Here is a 21,126-nt window from a genome sequence, read left to right as displayed (position 1 = left end):
GTAGATTCTTTTGGGGTTTTCCATACGTTTTCTGAGTCAAGGGTTAACATATTACTTATATATGAGAGCACCGAAAAATTGTTCATGGGACCAACTAAACTTTTGTATATCTTGGATTTGTCATTTTAGAAAGGCAAATATTTTAATAGATCTTTTTTCCAAAAAATAAACAATTCCAGTATCCTAGCAACAGTTACATAGCTGATTACAAATATCAGACTTCCCAGGGTATTATGGAATTCATTCTAGCAATCCAATTTAACTAATTCTGTCTTCAAACTAATTACCAGACTGACACAGGTTCTGAAGTTTAGAAGAAACAGCAGATGTAAATGAGACTGAAGCATCCTCCAGGAGATGGGTATGCATCAGTGGAGAAAAGAGTAAGAAAATAAGTCAGTAATTATGGTACTGATTTTTAAAAATACCTAAAAATTAAGCTTATTTTTCTTACAAAGCCTCTTTTGGCAGTTTGTGGAGGAGGTAGCAGTATGTTTGAGAGACTTGTACAGCACTGGTATTTACCGTGTGTTTGAATGCAGTGGAAGATTCGAGGCAGTTAGCTAAAGAAGCACGTACAGTACTGCTCAAGATGACTCTCTGTCTTAGGAAGTGCAAAACCTGATAAATCTTTCCAGCTCAGCAGGTTCAGTTTGTGTGTTACTTTCAGAGTTTGGATACCAGGGTGCTGCTGGGATCACACCAGATCTATTCTGTGGGATATGTAGAGGTTTTATCAGTATGAAACCATTTAAAAGAAAAAAAGAAAGCTCCAGTAAGGTAGACAAAATTACATAAATGGAAGACGACAGTTGCTTTTTCCATATGAGTGGTTCTGTAGGCAAGAGAACATTGACTTGAATGTTGAAAATGCCTGCCTTTCAGTTCATTAAAGACTGCTCCTTGCAGTGATTAGTCCAAATCAGTGTGTGTTCTGTGCCAGTGATCGTTAATGGGTGCTCATCAGAAAGACCATCATGTTGGATTGCTGGTATCTTGAGCCTGTGCAAGTGACAGGCTCTTCTTCAAGCACTGGCTGATAAATATAGTGCTCTTGACGATCTGCCACTGAACTAAGCTTTCGTCAGGAGAGTACAGGTACTCCTGTCTGAAATAAATTTATGTTCCATTATTTTGCAAAGGAAAATACTGCAAGGACCATGAAGAGTTGTTTTCAAGTCTATACCTTCAGCAGGAACTAAAAGCACAGTCATGCTGTTCTCTCTGTTTCCTTGAGGTTTGTCCTCTTTAAGTGCCTCAGGGGTGAAACTAGTAATTTGAAATTTGCATCCATATTATCTGTTGCCTTCCCCATCCATATGCACCGTCTCCAAGAGCCCAGGGCAAAGATGCCATTATACTCAGTCACTAACAAACCAGGTGCAGTGAAGAGATCTAACAGAATGTTAATAAAAGTTCTGATGAAGAACAAAAAATAAACAAACCTGCTATCGTGCCTGTAAGAATTGCTGCTACCAGGAAATTAAAAAATTACACATGGCATATGCTGCCAGCCTACCCTCAGCACTGCTGTTCAGCTCTGAAATCGTGTCCACCAGGTACAAAGAAAATGAAGTAAATTGATTTGCAAAAAAACAATTTGCAAAATCTGGTAACATTACAAAAATGTCATTCTCTTCTGTGCATCTCTGAGACTACATACTTATTTTTATGGTTTTAAACAAAACTCTAAAGAATCCCATAATTGTGTACATCTCATTCTTGAAAGATGGCGTAGACTTAAGTTAAAAAAACTGAGCTTTGCTGAGCTTCATCATGGTCAGAGGACTCAAAGCTCTCAATATGTTGTTTTAAAAGATAAGGAAATAATGAATTGGCTAGAAGTGTGTTTATCTGATCTCAAAGTTCAGTAGTGTGAGAGGAAAAAAAGATATTGGAAAGTGATAGAAAAAGACATAGATCTAAAAAAAAAAAGTAATCACAGAATATAGCTATTTTAGAAAGCAGAAATTGTGGATCCTGCTACAGTACTCCCATAAGCGTAAGAACTGGATCCACATAAGAACCAGGGATCAAAAAGACCGTACTTCTATCAGAGCTCCCATCTGTCCGACATCGTTCCCATGTCTGTCTGCATGTCAGAATTGGGCTCGGATGCGTAGGGCTGCGAGCCAGGATCACGTGGGCCAGGCCATCAGAAGAGGCCATGGGATGCTCTTCTGAAACCTTCTGAGCATATTCACTCTTTGCAGCTGGGTTCTGGGTTGGTGATGCCTTTTGGCTTGGGAAATGTTCCTCTTTTGTTGTAGAGAGCTGCTGTGACGCCTAGCTGATTTGAACCGCTGAAAAGCAGCATTTTCTCTTATTTGTATTCCCCTCGTGAAATTTTCTGTGCTGCAACTATCACGTGCATGCACATTTTGAAGACAGGGTTTGTGTAGCCCCGAAGCAGCAGCAGCACGCGCTGCACGTGGGATTGCTTTAACCACTGTAGTAAGAGGTTTTTACCCAGGGTTTGTCCCCAGCATCCCATCCCTTCTTTTGAGGGTGCCGCATGGGGCAAGGACTCCGTTTGCTGAAAAGATACAGAGACTGAAGACATCACAGAAGCGTCTCCCTGGGTGTAGCACGTTTCTCTCCCCATCTCTTCTTCTCTAAGGGTGTTGTATGAGGAAGGCCCCCCTCTGCTTTGCAGAGGCAAGAGAAAAAGGCCCATCCATTAGGTTAGTAGACTTAGGTACTGCCAGCTAATGTAGTTAGTCCACTGTCAAATAGCAAACACCTGTGACAAAAGTTCAGGATTCACTTGATAATTGCAGGAGAGGAAGAGGGATGGGGAAGACAGGTTTGCTGTAGGTATACAGAATGAAATTTGTTTTCATGTTTTGCCTTTAAAAGATATGGGAAGATATATATAAACCATCTAATTAAAAGGATGTTATTTAGAGTGCAAAATTAAGAACTCAGAAAATAGAAAATGTCACATTCATGGTATTTCATGCGATTTTTTACCTAAATCTGTACTGTAAGTGCATTTGATCAGATTTCCAATCTCTCTGGAGTATACGAAGACAATAGTTGTGGGGAAATATTTCGAACAATATTTGGGCAAGGCTATAAATGTGACAAAACAAGATTATGTTTTTTCACCCCCAGTGATTCACCTTTCTGTAGTTACGAGCACTCGTATAGGTTAGTCTCCTGTCCCTACGGAGAATGAGCAGTTCTTGAGCTGGATGGACTGGAATGCAGATTAGTATTGTGTGGACTCCAGCACCCTCTAATGGTGCAAGCACTTGCTCACCGTATGTTCCTATATCCTGACAAATGACTGCATTTGTAATAATGAGACCAATTTTGCTGCAAATGGCCACTTTTTCACTTGCTGAGAATTAAAAGTTTTGTAATATTTTTAACAGCTTTACTTGCAATCTGTGCTGACAGACCTTGCTACATACTCCAAATACCCTGCCCATATTTCCACATTAAGTTACGATAAAACTTTAAAGTGGGGGATGGGACGACTGAGAAATCTGCGAGAGCAGGAGGCAGGTGATGACTAAAGAGCAACGACCCCAGGCATGCAGCTTACAGTCAAAGGCAAGGCAGGTACCACCGTGTGGGACAAAGAAAGTTGGGAGACCTATGGGGGGAAAAGTCAATCCACTTGGCTTTCAATATTAGTGGTAGGATAATTCTCTAAATCTGACTTTTGTCCCAGAGCTGTAGAGAGAGATCTTAAAACTGGTATGTACAAACACAGCTCTACTCACTTCATTAGAGCTCTGCTGATTTACATCAAGTGAGTATGTTGTAGCGGTTTCCTTAATTTACTTTATCCACTGCAAGATAGTATCGTGATGTTGTATACAGATTATGTGCATAAATGTATGATAGGACCATTGTACATGTGCAGAAACTCATGTAAAGTGCAGGAGTCCCAGTACACAGCTGCAAAGTCCTCCTGAAAGTAACAAAAAATAGGTTTCCCTGGGGTTTTTGGGAAGGTGTTAATGTGTAAATGTGGCAGCTTATCACACATAGTGGAGAGTTCTCACTGAATATAACAAAAATACAGCTTGCTCATAGGTTAGTACCAGTCAATCCTCATTACACTTTCACCATGTCCCAGTACTTAGCTGGAAAAATGGGAAGAGAAGGGAAAGCTTTTGTAAAATATGAGTCTCTCTGAAAAGTCACCAGTAAAAATAATAGGATCTCTTGTTAAGTCTGAAGATGAGCAGTTGCATGTACTTTTCCTTTTAAAAATATTCCCTAATCCTGATTCTTTGGCCCATTCATCCTTTGAACTTTCTGATACAACACCAGTCAAACAAAATTGCTGAATTCTGGCCTGTTTGAAACTAACCGTGAAGGCTACTGAAAAACACCAGCTACAGCAAAACCTGCCACTGCCATTGCAAACTGTGCAAGCTGCGCTTCGTGCTGCAATAACTACACACAACAATCTGGATGACAGCCAAGATATTAATCAGTAGTTACGGAGCTCTGCATGGCCAGTCTCTCGTCCAGCTCTATTTTTTTTCCTCTGCCATCAGCTGTTTAATTTCCATTTTTCTGAAAAAGCTTGGTCTAACTGCTCTGTATGAGCTGGGGTGCAGCATTTTTGATACAAAGCCCAAATCTGAAATGATTAGATTTAGCATGTGTTGTAAGATTTATCTACTTTATCTACAAGTACAGTATGTGATGGTCCAAGATACGACCAAGGTAGGGAGAGCTGCTGTATTTTCCCACAATAAATAACAAAATGGGCCAGCCTTTAGGCCCACAATCCTGTTTTCAGATCAGCAGGGAGGTCAGAAGCCAGGGCGCTCAGCTGCCAGTTGGGGTTGGTTTTGGTTCCCTTTTTAGGTCACGGATTATCACATCTTCTTGGATATCTCTGTCACTGATAAGCAAAACCATGTGTAACCTACCCGGATATAAATATATCTGACAATAAAAAAAAAGGTTACGCCTTTATTTTACACACACTAGGTTAAAAGTGGTTTGGAAAGTTAGGTCGTCACAAGGTTTGGCTCATTTAATGTTTATGACTGCTTTGTAGCTATCTTTCCGCATACCTTCAGGGCTTGCATATATTACAAGCTTAGCAAGATTTTGAAGTGAACAGTGGGGAAAGTAACTTGCGCAACTTTGATTTTCTGGATTAGAATATAATTTCGAAATGCATACTGTAGTCTGTGCACAGTTTCACGTTCAACACTGGAAATATAAACCGCGTTTTCCCGTTGTGTTATTTTACAGGACAATACAATTAAGCATTTTCTAGTACATGTAATTTTTTTAAGACCTTTTTCTCATATGAAAGACATATGGTCCTTTGGGTTTTTCTGCAATAGGTAAATTGTTGTAAAAACTGGCATTTGTTTTCTGAGTTTATATTGTTTCCTGATGTATTTCAGCTATTTTTTGGACCAATGACAAAGCCAGTGCCATCTCAGCTGTTGTCAGTCTTACTCTAGTCTTCAGACTACAGCTCTTTGTAATGACGTGTTTCCTGATGGCCAGAGTCTCTATGGCCCTGGTAAGTCACCACCACCCTCCTTTCCTTGAGCACCCAAAAAGTTATGTTTTTCGAGAAAAAGCCGATGATGATGACCCTTATTTCAATTACCCTAAAGCTGCTAGCACTTGATTTTCTTACCTGCCTGCCTTAGTGCTGCAGTCTTTGACAGTAGTTTTAAACAGTCTAGTTACACATGTGGATGAAATCACAGCTTTCTGAACTCTGCAGAAGTTTGCTTCTTTTTTTAAAGAGTTCTGTGTGATGTGTATTAGTAGGAAACCACTCATGGTCAGAACGAAACTTAAAGATAGAGATATTACTTAGGATAATCCCACGTCTTCCTAAACCACTCTCTTAAGTCGGGCTACTTGCAACTGTTGTAGTTGCTGTGGAGCCCGATGAGGCTGCACATCCAGAGAGGACTTTCTTTACTTTGTAAAATTGGCTGAAGCTCAACTTTAGATTCAACATTTATTTTAAATAACATCCGTAGTCTTGATTTCTGAAAAGGGCACAAGCTACTTTATACCAGTTATATCTAACTCCAGCTGGCAATTTCAAATGGGGAGCTACCATTTGAACCACAAGTGCAAAAAATACATTATAAGAATCACAAGATTTCAAGGTCGCATGATTATTTTTGTTTTAAAGAGCTGTATTTGGGAATCTCTTACCTCAGATGAGCTCATGTTTATATGACTAAGTCTCCCCTGGAAGCCCATGAAACAAAAGAATTTTGTTTCATAATCCATGTGGATCTTAGAACACATAGAAAAACTGGCTGTTGAACAAAAAAAATAGTCTTAACTTTATTTACAGAGGCATTATCTGAAAATGTCTGCTCACTTTTACAGTGTTCTATTGCTGTCTGTCGGAGAGGTTGCCTTCCTGCTCTATATACACACACACAGGAAAAATGTATCATGGATGTGCTGTGCCTCCCATCTATATGATAAGCAGTTTTGAGATTTTAGGAGAGGAGATTCTGTGAGTTGCCTCAGGTAGTGAGTTAGCTGACAAGAATGATTTTTAAATCTTGCTGTTTGTAAAATGTATTGCTGGCAAAAATGTCGGCTTCTCAGCTCTACCCAGTGTGGGGAAGGAGGAGAAAGCAAGTGGGCATTCTCATCTTCCTCTTCCAAATCCCCAAAACATCGAGTGTACATGTCCTGAATCCCCTCCCTGAATGCCATGGAAAGGGGCATTTCTCTTTCCATCAACTATGTGTGTGTATATATATATATATATATATATATAAAATACAGACTGTGGATTTCACAATCTAAGTCAGATGTCTGAGATTTCGTGTTTAGGGTTACATGCAGCTGAGGCCAGCATATGTTATGATATCTGCAGAGCACTTTTGCTACAGCAGGGACTATCCAAAAACTTGGTTAAGCTGGACCACACACAGAAAATTAAAACAAGTGCCAAAAAGTTCAGGTTTTGTACTAAAGAAAGAGCTCAGTAGCCTGAAGAAGAGGAGAACAGTGACCCTATAGACTGTGAGCCAGGTAGAGAAGAGGTTAAGACAGCTGTCGCCTCATTACTGAACAAATTTTTTGAGAAAAATCAAAGGTTGTGGATCATCTCCATCTTAAAATATTGAAAGAACTAAATACAGCGTTACGAGTGTGGTCTAGGGATTTGTAGGTGATGTCTGAATCCAGGGATTTAGGCAGGAGAATGGCAAATGTGGTACCTATGCTCAAAAAGAAAGAAAAGTTGCTAGAGGCAGTACAGCCTGCAAGTTTGATACCAACAAGAAGGAAAGTTTTAGAACAAATTCTGAGGGGACAAACTGGTGAACAAAGAGGTGACCGGAAAGTGTGGAAGATTACACCGGGGTTTTATCAGAAATACATTCTGTTAGATAAATTGCTCTCTTGATGAGAAAACTAATTTCCTTAACAGAGGCAATATAGGGGATTAATTAACTGAAGTCTTAACTCAAACCACATTACGGAATGTGGAAATGAGGGGGATTCCTGCAGGAATTCAAAGGGGGTTGTGGAGCGGACTGGGCGAGTGGGGTGGTCTTTCTTTTTTTTTTTCTTCTTCTTCTTTTTTTACGATAAATGCCACGTTACCAGGGTGTCGGACATCAGACACGTGAACTGCCCCAGGGACGTCGCCGTGGAAGAACCGTCTCCCGTGGGCTCTCCGTGGGGAATTTCTAGCAGGGCCAAGGACGGCCGAGTACCACAGTGCCAGGGACGGCTGTTGGAGCCCCAGCGCCGCCAATGGGCTTAAATTAGGGCGAGTAACGTGGCTTGTGCCTACGTAACTGGGAATTCTAGGAGCGTCTTAAATCTATTCCCCATAGACAGATCCGTCTCCGAAGAGCAGCTCGTTCCGCTTCATCCATCGGTGGCGGGGAGGGGACGAGGCGACCCTGCCATCGCCTCCCGGGAGCTTGGGTCGGAAATAAATTCGGAAGCGCCTAACCACCCGGGGAAAGCCAAGCCCCGCGGCAGCTTTCCACGGCCGGCCACCCGCCGGGGGTCAGACCGCAGCTCGGCGCGGGGGGGGGCGGGTGGCCGCGGCCCTCTCACGGCGACGGCCCGCCCCGCCAGGGGGCGCCGCAGCGCCGCGCCGCGCCCAACCCCGCGGCTGCCCGCCAGGCCGCTCAGCCGAGCTCCGAGCGCCTTCCCACCCTTCCCGCCTCCTTCCCTCCCTCCGCCCGCTCAGCCCCGCGCAGCCGATTCCCGATGCGGCCGGGCTGAGGTAAAAGATGGCTCTGTCGCGGGGGCTGCGGTGCTGTCAGCGGGCGTTCGCCTGGCTGCCCGTCCTCATCATCGCCCTCGTCGTCCTCTGGTCCTACTACGCCTACGTCTGCGAGCTGTGTCTGGGTGAGCGGGGCGGGGGGGGGCGGTGAGCGGGGCCCCGGGCCTCGCCTCGCCTCAGCGCCGGTCTCTGTGGGCCGGGTCCCCCGGCGGGAGCCCGCCTGCCCCGGGGACGGCGCTGCCCTCCCGGGGTCGGGTCTGTGAGGGTCCCCTTTGGCCGGAGGAATTCTGCTTTTTTTTTTTTCGTCTCCGGCCGGCGCTGGGCGGGCTCCCTCGGGCGCCGCAGCCCACAGCGGACCCCGTGGGGGGCCGAGGGCCGGGCGAGAGCGTTGGCAGGTTGCTCTAATGACGCCTCTAATTGCAGCAGGCACGCCCAAGAGCGGCCGGGGGGACGTGAAGAAACACTTCGTTACGCGTCGAGTCCGTTGTGGGATTAATCTGTGGGGGTTTGGGGGTGTGCTGGCCTGTTTTTCCCTGAGATTTGGAGCCCAGCGGGGCTGGCTGGGTGCTGAGGGTTCTTGTACTCAGTCGTGAGCCCTCGTGTCAGCCAGGGAAAGGGGCGTTTGTCAAGGCTGGGAGATTCATACCCACGGTGAAAGTCCGTGCTGTTGTCATCTGATAATGTTCAGGTGTGATTTCTGGTTTAAGCAGTAGCAAAAATCAGTATATGCCCTGCCCTGCGTTGCAGTCTTTATATATATATATATATATATATATATATATATATACATGCTGAAAAGGAAAGAAACAGGTTACGTTAAATCGCACTCATGAGTCAACTTGTTACAGTAGCATGCAAAACACGAAATTTTAGAAAGGAAATTTTTGGTACTGGCTACTAATTGTATAGTTTAATGTAGCAATTTAACTATATAGTAAGTTGCAAACTTTCTTGTGTTTACTATGTTCTGGTTTAATGTGTGTGCCAAGACCTGTTACTAGACGATAGGGTTGCTAGGTCTGGTGGAGGTGGAGAGAAAAGCAGGTAGCTTGGGCTTTTGAAATTGTGAGGAGGAGTGTGTGGCTCTTTCTCTCCAGGGCAGGGTAAGCCAGATAAAGGAAGCCAAAGTTCTCAGAGCAGTAGTTTGAGACGTTTCTGTGAAAAGAGCTGCCTTCCGGTACGGCACAGCTAATTTAAATCAGATTTTTGTTAGGGTTGCCAGTGCAGTAAGACCTACTGTTTTTTCTCGATGGGGACTAAAATGAAATGCAGCTTCTTTGATCTGTTTTAATTGGCAGCTAGGCAAAACCCCCAAATGCTTCATGACATTTTATTCCATCTCTGAGACTGTGGGCTGTTTCTTTCAAGAATTCACATGGAATGATATCTCCAAGGTGCGTGTAACTGTCAGTTAGACCATGTGACAAAAAATTTAGAATGTTTTCCTGAAATGCTGTCAGTCTCTTGAAATATGCGTTGTTTGCAGTGCTGTGCAAATTCAGTAACATTTAACACTGGTTAATTCCAAGTCTCAGTGCAGCTATTAGAAAAGACTCTGCTGATTTAAGTGGGGTTTGGATTGGGCCTGTGTTACTCTGCAAATGCTCAGTAAGCTAGCAGGAGCTCATCTTGCTGCCTAGAATCACAACTTAAAATCACTCCTTTGCCCACACCCATCTATTTTTTTGCCCCATCTTTCTCTCTCATGCATTTTATTTGTGTGTGGAGGAGGCTATCTATACAGAAGTTGAAATGACTAAATTAATTATTTTAGGATTTGAACATTAACTGTTGGCATATGCAGTTACTTGAAAACCAGCTCTCGGGACATTATTTCTCTTCCAGATTGCTAGCATAACAAGGCTTTGTGTGGGCTTCTTTTTTTCAGGTTTCCACTGTGTATTGCCATTTGAGCTGTTGCAGGCATGTAAATAGTAGATGCTCTGTTTGGACACTTGATTTTCATCTTTAGTTGTGCAGGCTTCTGAGGATTGAAAGTAGCGTGGGGGTGATGTCCTAAAAGTATCTCATGACACTGGCTTTTAAACTTTCAACGACTGGTATGGCCAACAAGTCATACTTGAGAGGAGGCCATGATTTCATGTCTGGTTGGTGGTTACTGCCACAATGAGAACAAGGACCCAGTGTCCTGCGATAAAACCTTTTATATAATCTTTATTTAGGAGTTTGCTCTTTTCTCAAGTAAAATCCTTAGGAAGGCTGTGCTGCAAGTGCGACGTACTTCAGGAGGGAACCAAGCAGTATTTGTGAAAAAACGATGTACCCTTCATAGCTTGATTTGCAGCAAATCAAAGGAAAAACTAAGGGTTTCCTAACCGTCTTGTTCATCTGAAATTGAGTGCACAGAGACACAGCAAATATTTGGTCTCTTTTTTCATCTACGTTGTTGCATATTGTAGAGCTTGCAGATCAAACCTGTTTGTTAGCACAGGTTTAAGAAAAGCTACTTTCGTTAGTAAAAGCAGGACTTCTTGGTTCCTACTCTGATTGACATTTTCCAAGTTTGTTATTCAAGTAAGATGGTAGAGTGAGTTGTGAAGAGTAGAGTCTCCTTCCAGGTGCTGGCTGTAGGCTAGAAATAAATGGCTCCAATCCCTCAATCACTTATTTTTCTATACAGTCCAACAGAGTTACTGAAGGGGTCGCTGCTGGTATGTGCAATCTCTCAAATCTCTGAGTCTTCCAACAATATGATCTTCTTTTTGTAAGATTGCTGTGCCTCTGGGAGGTGATATGCAGCCACTAGTTTCCTTTCATTCCTCTGTTCCTCCAAGGAGCAACACATTTCAGTTGCAACCATTAGATTCAAGGCTATGGACTCAATATAAGGGGCTCCCATCCCATGAACCATCTTTGTCTTCCAAGCAGCATTCTATCAGGATACCATGGAACTACTCCATTTTCAGTTAAAGAAAGATGTCTTTATCTTTTCTGTTAAACTTGGATGATGGCTTTTAAAATAATAAATGGGTTTTAAAATAATCAGCAGAAGTAGACATTGAGCAATGTACACTTTGCTGGTTGCTCTAAGTGGTTCTGTTAGTAGGGACTGTTCCTATGATTATGGTTAAGTAAGGAGGGGTTGTAAAAACTCTGCTAGTAGGAAGTGTATAAATAATTGAGTCATTACAGTGTATCCTTTGTTGCTGACTAGGCCAAAGCTGAGACAATTTGTAATTTTTTATTTATGCTGATGCAGAAATGCATTGGGGCATTGTTCACTGTGGAGGATTGAGACCACCTAGAGCCTAGTACAAAGCAGGCTACAAATACATGCTTATAAGTACACGCATAGAGATGCTGCTTGGACAGTTGCTAGAGGAGCCCTGGTAATCTTGTCACATCACTGTCACTGGTGGATTATTTTTGTCATATTTCCAATGTACAAATATGCAAAATATATTTTATATAACAAGGGAAAATACAGCATGAGTAACAGTTATTGAACATCTTGTTGTGGGTGTCATTTGCGTGAGTAAACAAGGAATTGTTATGGATGCTTTTGATTTGATGCTAAACTGTGGGCTCTCTTTTCATCTGTTGAATTTGAACTTTTTTCCCTAAAATGCTGTATTTCAAATAGAAACATTATTTGCCCCAAACTTTTCTGGGAATCCTATTTGCTCTGTAGACATATGTTTTCTTCTTTTTCAGTGACTCTGAGCAACCCTGTGGAAAAAGGTATGTGCATTCGATTTACTATTTGACATTCAGTCCTTGTGTAAAAAGATTCACAAATGATCTAGTTAAAATACCAAAAATACTTTGACAATTTTTTTAAACTAACATACCCTTTCAGTGTTTCCTTCCCATAACTACACGTTCATGAAGTATACAGCATGCATTGTTAGACATGCTGTAACTTTTGGATGTATTGGGAAATGCCCCTGTTTAGCTGCAGTATGAGCAGAAGAACGTGAAAAGGCTTTGATCCCTTTCACTCTTTCAGAAAAAAACTATGTATATCTGTCTGTATACACCCACACATCTTTTCTCCCTTTGTGTTTTATGTTTTCAGAGCTGATTTTACAAGCTAAACAGAAAAGACTAGTTCTGTTCTGTGGCCCACCTATTTTTGATCACTGTTCTATTTGATCTTTGGGTGAAAGCTATTTTTAATGTTTTTTGTAGGGAGGCTTTCGCAAAACATTTTCTGCTTGGTTCTGTTGACCACTAACCACATCTTGAGTGGTAACACAGTAACTTTCAGTTCCTACCACAGATGAGTTAGAGCAAAGATTGCTGTCTCATTATGATTTGGCTTGAACACTTCTCGGATTCATTTGGTAGCACAGGCTGACAGACATTGTTCTGAGGTCCCAGATGCAGGACCGTGAGGTTGCTGAATGAGTTGGGCAGAGCAGCAGGATCACCTGATGAGACCGTTTCCACTGGTGCATTGTTGGAGGCCACAGTCATGTTCTAAGAATAAGGGGTTAGTGGCCATTTTAGTACTCCTCCTCTTCTTTCCTGGAGGTGCTTTGAAGGCATATGGCTAATACAGATGGCCTCTTACCTTCATTTCTTCTTCCAGGGTTATAAAGGATAGGAGTAGGTGTAGCGGTTTTCAGCTGGCAAATTGTTCCATGAAGAACAATGGCAGCTGATACTTTAAAGATCCTCCAGATTGCTGCATCAAGTAAATTCTCTTTCCACTACAGAGCTGTCCTAATATTTGAAACTGTTACAGAGAAACTATAGAAAGCATGCTGTTAATGATTATTCAGTAGAAGAAAGTTATTAGTCGCCTAATCTATTAGTGCGTCTCCAGGTCAGCTTCCTCTAACATGCTGCTGTATTGCTTTATCAACAAAATTAAACCTGTTGCAAGATTTATCTCCTTACATATTAATTTAAAAGTGACTGAGCTCCACCTGCATGTAGGATAAGGATAACACCTCAAAGAAACTTAAGAGCCTAATAATGAATTCTCATTGACTCACAGATCAGTCTCACAGTCCATCACATTCTTGTGAGGCTTATCAGATCATTTGCCATCTCATTAGAAAGTCTCAGAGCTGTGTTTGGCCTTTTTACCAATTACATTTTCACACAGTCAGTCTTGCCTGGGAAGTTAGGAAGTGTTTGGATTTTAGACTTCTCTTTCCACTAGTAGTAGTTACTTTAATCTTAGTTTGCTAGCATTTGAAGCTTAAATGAAACAGGGAAAATGAGGTAGATGTTATGATTAAATGGTGTGTTTAAATAAAACTGTCTTGTAACTGTTTGATAATGTCTTAATGAGTCAAGGATTAAAGAAAGAACAATCAAATAGCTTGTGTAGCTGAAGAATAGCTGTCCTTTGCCTTTCTGAACCACAGTACGCCTGCTTATGCCCAAAGGCTTTGAAATAAAGTTTGCATATTGAAATAAGATTACTCTGACGCATGCTGGATTTCACGTGATAATGTTGTGTCTAGTGGATTACAATTCTTTCTCAGTAATCACAAGACCCAGTTTTGCTTAGTTTGAGGGATGTTTTCCTGATTTGTTTTATTGTATCAACTGTGGCAAATCTAGAAGATGTTTAATAAGAGATTTGATTTTTTTCTGGGGATTTAAAGCTCTACTAGAGCATGTTATTTCTCTCAACTCTTGCAAGTGGTGAAGAACGCATTGCACAAGTGGACAGTGCACTGATAATATGGTATTGTGATTCTAAGTGCATTTAGTAGCAACTGAACCCAAATTTCGGAGATGCTGGAGTATTGCAGTATTAACCTTTATGCTGCTCAGCACCAGCCAGTTCTGCTTTGCCTGTCCCTAGGATATGGGGAAGAGACAGGAATCCTGTCATTCCCCGTGATACAGGGTTGTCCCCTGCCCTGTGGTGACAGCTGTGTTCTTCCTCACCCACGGAATCGGATCAAGTGGAGAAGGGGAGTCTTGTGAGATAGGTAACAGCTCACTGCAGCCACAGACCTCTGAAATTCTACTGCCCCTTTGACTGTAAGGTTTAGCTGTATTGTAATACTGGTTGGTACTGTAAATCTTCTTTTCCTTTTTTTTTTTTTCATTGTTGTGAAAGATTGGTATTATGCCTATCATGAATGAAACTTTTGCTTAAGAAGTCATTGTTCTGCTTCTGTTTTTTGTTTTGTGTTTTGTTTTTTTTTAGTGGCCTATCTTACAATATTCCACATTCTCTTTGTGCTCTTTGTGTGGACATACTGGAAGTCTATTTTCACTCTCCCGGTGCAACCAGGCAAAAAGGTAAGAGTACAAGCACTTTTCATTCATTGCAAAATGAAAGCAGCGATGCTAAAGAGAACTCAAAAATCCTTCAATCTAGTTGATGTGGACAGCTGATGGGATTTCCTAAAGAGATGGAAAGTGACCTGGACTTGTCTGTAAAAACTGAGTAATTTACCATTCTGAGAATCCTTTAGCTCCTCAAAGAGCATGGTTTAAATCAGAGATGGTGTTAACTTTCAAAGCTGCCTTTTCAGGTGTTCCAGGAGCCAGTAGGATTTTTCATGTTGAGAATAATAGGATTGATGATTATTAACTTCCATATTTATAGTGTCATTGACTCTGAGCATTTAACAAGTCGCAAGCCAAATCCTGAGGACCTTCCTTAACCTAGGAGGACTCGTAATGGTAGTCAGGTTTCTTGATCTCTCGAGCCAGATTGTTGTGGTGCGTATGTGAACGTTCCATGTCCCACCAAAATCCAGCGCTGCCTACTCTGCTGGGAGCCCTTTGCCGGCTGGAGTAGGCCTCTTTGCAGTCGTTAAGTTTGCTTCATTTGTCAGGCTCTGTCTTGTGATAGTGAGGGATAGAAGAATCGTTTTGCCTTTAAACATGCTGAGATTCTGATGTCACGTGTCTGTGGCAGTGAGGACTGTGGCGATGTGCATAGCATATGGCTTTTGATTTGGTGCTGGGTATACGTGTAGCTCCAGTAGCCCCAGTCCTTGTACTTCCCTGGCCAGCAGTATCATGAAAGTTAAATGTAACAATACACTATGGTAAAGAGAAACAGGGGTTTGCTGTGACAAAAGTAGATCGTTTCATGAGTAAGACTTTAGTTAAAGGTTTGGTATTGTTTTCTTGACGTCTGTGGCTTATTTTAGGACAAGAGTATGACTTAGTGCTTTGAGCACAGGACAGTCAGAGGCAGACATTTGTTTCAGTTCTTTTTCTACCAAATATTCACTTTTGCATGTTGCTCAGATTGGTAGATTATTTTTGCATTTTGTCTTATCTCTTTATGAAATACTAATAAAACACTATGTTTGGAGCAATAGAATGAGGATGATGTTTGTATGGCACTCCAAATAACCTGATCCTAGTTACAAGAATGTAAGTTTATAAATAACAACTAATCCCAGTTTTAGAAATATAAAATTGTGGCTGGAGAGAGGTTCTTGCTCACAAGGGAAGTGCCTGAAGTGTCCTCATCATGGTTAGCAATGTTATTCATGAAAAATAGTAATCTAAGGCAGCAGTAGTAGCAACTCCAGCATGTTGTTTTCACTTTTGTGTTTCTTATTGATGTATCACATGGTATTCTGGCTGTCCAGCACTTACTATCTCTCTTTGTCTTCTTAACAAACATGTTTTCACGTTAGATTAAGCTCATTAGAAGGAGTGGGAGGTAAAAACATTTCCAGGCTTGCCTGTACTTGAAATATTATCTCTGCTACCCGTGGGTAATTGCTCCTCTCATGACTTCTGCTTCTAGTACCATATGTCCTATGCTGACAAAGAACGCTATGAAAATGAAGAAAGGCCGGAGGTGCAGAGGCAAATTCTTGCCGAAATTGCAAGGAAGTTGCCGGTGTACACGAGAACGGGGAATGGAGGTCAGCTAAGCAGAGAGCTTTGTTTCTCTCAATCTAATCAAGCAGGCAAAAGTAGCATGTGCTGGCAGCCCCGATGATACTGCTGACCAACAGGGCGTTCCTAATGCCACTGCATGCACTGAGTAACTCTTGTACGACTAATTTTAATGCCTTTTCTCTCATGTTTTGTGTTTGGGAAAACAAAAAAGCCTTGAACTCTTCCATTGATCTTCAAGGAGTGGAGTACCAGGTGCTGCCTTTGAGAAGCAGTATGTTACCCTTTACAGGGTATTTACAGTTCAAACGCCTACTTGTGTTGTCTGCATTTAGTAATAGTAATAGAATGACAAAATCTGTAGTCATTTTTACTTAAAATGGAGTCTAGCTTAGAGATGCAGGGCATAATTCTGTGAACAGATTTCTGGACCTTGTTCCGTGATTAAATGCATACTGCACTGCTTTCAAAGCGTAAAAGAAATCGTATTCGTATTAGAGGCTCTGACCTGTTCATTTCTGTCAGACAAGCCAATGAATTCTGAAGTAAAGAACTGCTCTATAGGCAATTATCAAAATGGAACATATGTAAAGTCTGAGTAAATGTGGAAGCCAGAGGGAAGTGTACAATTTTGGTTTATCTATCGCTTTTAAGCTGGCTGTATGCTTTGCTGTGAGGGTTGTTCCCCACATCTGCAAGTCTCCAGAAGAACTATGAGCATTGCTTAGCTGATTATGACCTGGGAGCAAAAATCGGTGGCAAATGCCGTCATCTTTTGAAGTGATAGAGGAAGGAATATGAATAGTTAGCAAATGAGGGGAATACTAACTAACATCTGAAAAAAAAAAGACTTTTCTATTATTTGGTATTAATGTGTCTTTAATTTCAGGTATTCGGTTCTGTGATAGATGCCAGCTAATAAAACCTGATCGTTGTCACCATTGTACCGTTTGTGCTATGTAAGTTACCAGACAGTTTTTCACAGAAGTGACTATAGTCACCGCTAAGTTATGTGAATGGGCTGGTCCTTCATGTGTCTTGTTACAGATAAAGGTACCCAAGTACCTCTGTTCCGGCTGCAGTCAACAGCACAGGTTCGTGTGTGACAGCATTAGCATTTGCATTTCTGCTACTTGTGGCCCGGAAGGGTTTGTAGTTCCCACACCTACAAGTGTATCAGCGTTAAGTTGCTAGAAAGCATGCCGTATAGTGAAAAGTAACTGATCAACCATTAACTGGTCTTCCATTTTTCTTTTTCGTCCTTTTGCAGATGCGTGCTAAAAATGGATCATCACTGTCCATGGTATGTCCTAGATACTGGTTTGTAGTTTTCTGAAAAGAAAGGCTGTTTAAATACCTTTCTTCTACAGGATAGCCTCTGTACACCTCTTTCATTTCAAACCATGCATCTCTTTAAGTTGGGAAATTTATAAAATAATCACACTTTGAAATTGCCCGAAACGTTTGATATTTTGAAAGACAGATCATTCACGTTTGTTCCATAAACTATGTGTAAAAAAGCTTTTATTTCGATATAATTTAAAACCGAGCTGCTAATTCACTCTTCAACTATTATTCAAATTGTAAAGGGACTTCAGCTTAGCCTTTAATTTTGGGTACATAATCGTTTCAGCATGCAGTTGGTAGTCGCTTTCAATAATAATATTTGCACGCAGATTGTTTCTGAAATGGTGCCTGCCACCTGTGCATGGTCAGAGACAGTTTGTGTAGAATGGTGTGTGGATGAATTAAGCTTTATACTTTTTGAGAATTGCTGCCACTACATTTCTTAAACTCCTTCTTTTTTTTTTTTTTTTAAAAAAAAAAAAAGCAAGCTTTCAGAAATCAGAAGCATCACAAGCATTTCCCCACCTGAACCTCCCTGGTAATCCTAAACTGTAGAGGATTTTTCAAACCTCAGTTTTGAGACAAACACCTACTATTTTTTTCTGCATTCCCTTGTTGCTTTTTAGAATTGTCCTGTGCATGGAGAATTATAATCAAATTGGGGTTTATTTGGTTTGTATGTAAACAAACAAGCAGTGGTGAATCTGGCTCCTGAGTTTTGCAAGTGAATCAAGTGACACAGAAATCCCAGATCTGATTACCTTTGCAGACAAGAAACAGACATTGCGTAATTAGAGCCTGCCTCTGTAACAGATTTACCAGTGGTACCAACTGTAAAACAGATTCCAAAAACATGAACTGTCCTTTTACTTGGCATAGCAAGAAGTCTTCAAGTGAAGAGCAAAGAGACTTTAGTTATATTTAATTTTGACCACTAAGGGGAGCTATTTATTGACAAAATATATATAATCAAGAGGCTTAGTAAGACCAAAAAAGAATTGTAGTACTCATTGTGTTACAAGTGTGTGCTGTACATATCCTGATTTCAACTTTGCTTTTGTTCTCTAGGGTGAATAACTGCATTGGATTTTCTAACTACAAATTCTTTCTACTGTTCTTAGCCTATTCTTTGTTGTATTGCTTGTATATTGCTGCAACAGTCTTCAAGTATTTCATTAAGTATTGGACAGTAAGTCATGAAATCTGGTTACTTTTCCATATCCTATGAGTCTGGTGGGATTTAGTCACTCTTGTTACATTTCTGCTTTCAGTCAATGGAGGGTCTGCATTTCTTCCCTAAGGTATCTTCCTGTGCCCTTTTTTGAGTTTAACCCCCATTTTATGTCTGAAATGCACAAAGCGAGAAGCTAACAGACTTCAGGAATTTCAAAATTGTAGAGCTAGCTTCTGGCAATGAAGTTATAACCTTTTCCTGTTCTTGTGTTTGCATGTACGTATCTCAGAATCCTTGGTATCAAAGTATAACATCCTGGCATTGATCTGTACATACTTACTGAAAAGACAAAAAAAAAAGGTCAAAAAGCCTTGTTCATTTTCTAATCCCCACATGACTCCTTTCTCAATTCAAAAGTTGACTGAAATAAAGTATGCTTCTTATTCAGTTATCGATTATCATTCATATGCAAGCAATGCCAACTGACAGTTCCACTAAGAGGCTGGCCTTTTGTCTCTAGTTTTTTATGTCCCCTCTGCTGCTAACTCTGTATGACTGTGTTTAGGTAACTTAACTTTGCTGTGCATTAATTTATTAAATGTCCGTTGTTTTAATGGCTAATCACTTATGTAAAATGCCTCCTGAGATGCTCATGGGACACTAGCGGGAACTGTTCCTTATGCTAGGAAAGGCACAGAGCCTTGAGCTCTGTGGCTGCATATATGGGATGGGCAAAGGCCGAGAAGTAATTTTCTTACTTTGAGGTTCCCACAGCCTATCTGTAGATGTCTGCTTATGAGGATCTCTGGCACTTGACTCTTCTGCTGTAGAAGGAAATAAGTGTTTGTTCCTGCTCGTAAGATCCCGCTCGGCTTTGAAACTCTTCCAAACCACCTATGCTCAGTTCTAACGCTCCCTGATTGCTATAGCTATGGAGGCCAGGTTTTCTTGGCATGCCTTATATTGCAAGAGGTGCAGAATTTTAATATACAGACAGGAAACTCAGCAGAACATAAACAGGGCTTCAAGAGCTTGTGCCTGCTTGCTTCCCTGTGGGCATAGGGCATGCTTCTTGTGCCCAGGTGGGAAGCTGGCATGTTACTGGCTCTGTTACACACAAAAAGTTAGTAGCAAACCCCCACTCTTTCTGCTTTAGTTACAGGAGGGGGAAATGAACCAGATCATTTCTTTGTCGCTTCTTGCTTTTTATAGTAAGGTGTGACTTTTGTGGGTACAAGTTTGAGAACTCCAAGTAGGAGTTTTAAAGGATATCTTTCTTTCTAGGAACAAAGAATTTCCAGCTTTTATTTGTTCCTATCACTTGTTCTGTGTTGCTTTTCTTTCCAGGGTGAACTGACGAATGGACGTTCCAAATTTCATGTCCTTTTCCTTCTCTTTGTTGCGGTCATGTTCTTCGTAAGCCTTATGTTTCTGTTTGGCTACCATTGTTGGCTCGTTAGTAGAAACAGATCTACTTTAGGTAAGTCTCTTGTGTCTTTTTTCTTTGAGTAAGACACACTGAAAGTGCTGTAAGAAGAAAAAAAGAAAAAAAAAGGCATTTGCATTCTATACATGCCTGCTGGCTTATGAGGGGAGGAAGATTTAAGATCTTGGCACAATGCTGCAGAAATTTGTCACTTCAGATGAGCTGCATTTATTAGCTGGTGTGACAAAAGCTTTGTTAGGGAAACGAGAGCCTTAAAGTGTAAAAGTCCAATTATAAAAATGTTATGCATATGTATAACTACATTTGCTGTGAAATGAGTGCAGCTTTTCAGGAATAATGGTTCTTTATGCTCATATGCTGGAGCGCATCCTAAAACAGCTTAGTAAGGTTGGGAAAAACAGCGTCCATCTTCATTGACAAAGGCAAAGAAGTTATGACTGTGAATCCAATGAAATGAAAATCTGAAACAGTATGATTTTGTTGAGTGATTTCTGTCTTTCCTCAGATAAATGTTCAATTTTCAAAGCCTTTTGGATGAAGTTTTATAACAAAACACACACTATCAAGAGTTTGAGCAAATACTCAGATTTTTGTAGAGTTACTAACTTTAAAACTCATTTCGTGGGGCACTGAAGCTCATCTATCCCAAAACATCAGACCTCTGCAGCAGCTTAGAAGGTAGATTAAATTGTTTCTAGTGCACTCTAGGTTCTCCTCCCCTCTCTTTTCTTAATTTTGTGTCTTACCATAACAGAGGATCTATTTGCATATGTTTGTTCCTAATGCGTGTTCATTATATCATTAATGAATGAGGCAATTTCAATCGCCAGTGCCACTTCTGAAATACGTATTGAAGACCAACCTACTTAATTCTGCAGATTTTTTACTTAGAAATTTCTACACACTGAATTTCAACAAGTCTTACGCAAAGATCTTATAACTCTGTTCTCTAGATTAAACAAAGCATTTGTAGTTCAATTTGACTGTTCCATATGGTTCAGTTGCAAGACCAAATTCCTGCCTTCACTTTGAAAGTCTTTACAGGCTTTCAAAATGAAAAAACTATTATTTTCAAACTTTGTATCTTTGTAACGCTAGTTCATAATATGTTAAATCATGTTGTGTTTAGATGGC

At 41.0% G+C, this 21,126-nt stretch overlaps 1 protein-coding gene across 1 annotated transcript in view; it reads left to right on the top strand.

The window, feature by feature from the left end:
* Nucleotides 1-8,179: 8,179 nt before the first annotated feature.
* LOC104317873 (palmitoyltransferase ZDHHC15-like) overlaps nt 8,180-21,126 on the top strand; it is a 29,969-nt gene continuing 17,022 nt past the window's right edge. Inside the window, exons 1-8 of the mRNA XM_069810920.1 lie at nt 8,180-8,346; nt 11,897-11,923; nt 14,361-14,455; nt 15,930-16,050; nt 16,914-16,983; nt 17,295-17,327; nt 18,440-18,560; nt 19,893-20,025. Coding sequence (XP_069667021.1) covers nt 8,229-8,346; nt 11,897-11,923; nt 14,361-14,455; nt 15,930-16,050; nt 16,914-16,983; nt 17,295-17,327; nt 18,440-18,560; nt 19,893-20,025 — 718 coding nt within the window. The 5' untranslated portion in view covers nt 8,180-8,228. The remainder of the gene's footprint in view (nt 8,347-11,896; nt 11,924-14,360; nt 14,456-15,929; nt 16,051-16,913; nt 16,984-17,294; nt 17,328-18,439; nt 18,561-19,892; nt 20,026-21,126) is intronic.

Source organism: Haliaeetus albicilla, chromosome 23, assembly GCF_947461875.1.
Source record: "Haliaeetus albicilla chromosome 23, bHalAlb1.1, whole genome shotgun sequence".
NCBI classification, from domain to species: Eukaryota; Metazoa; Chordata; class Aves; order Accipitriformes; family Accipitridae; genus Haliaeetus; species Haliaeetus albicilla.
This window is presented reverse-complemented; position numbering and strand designations above follow the sequence as displayed.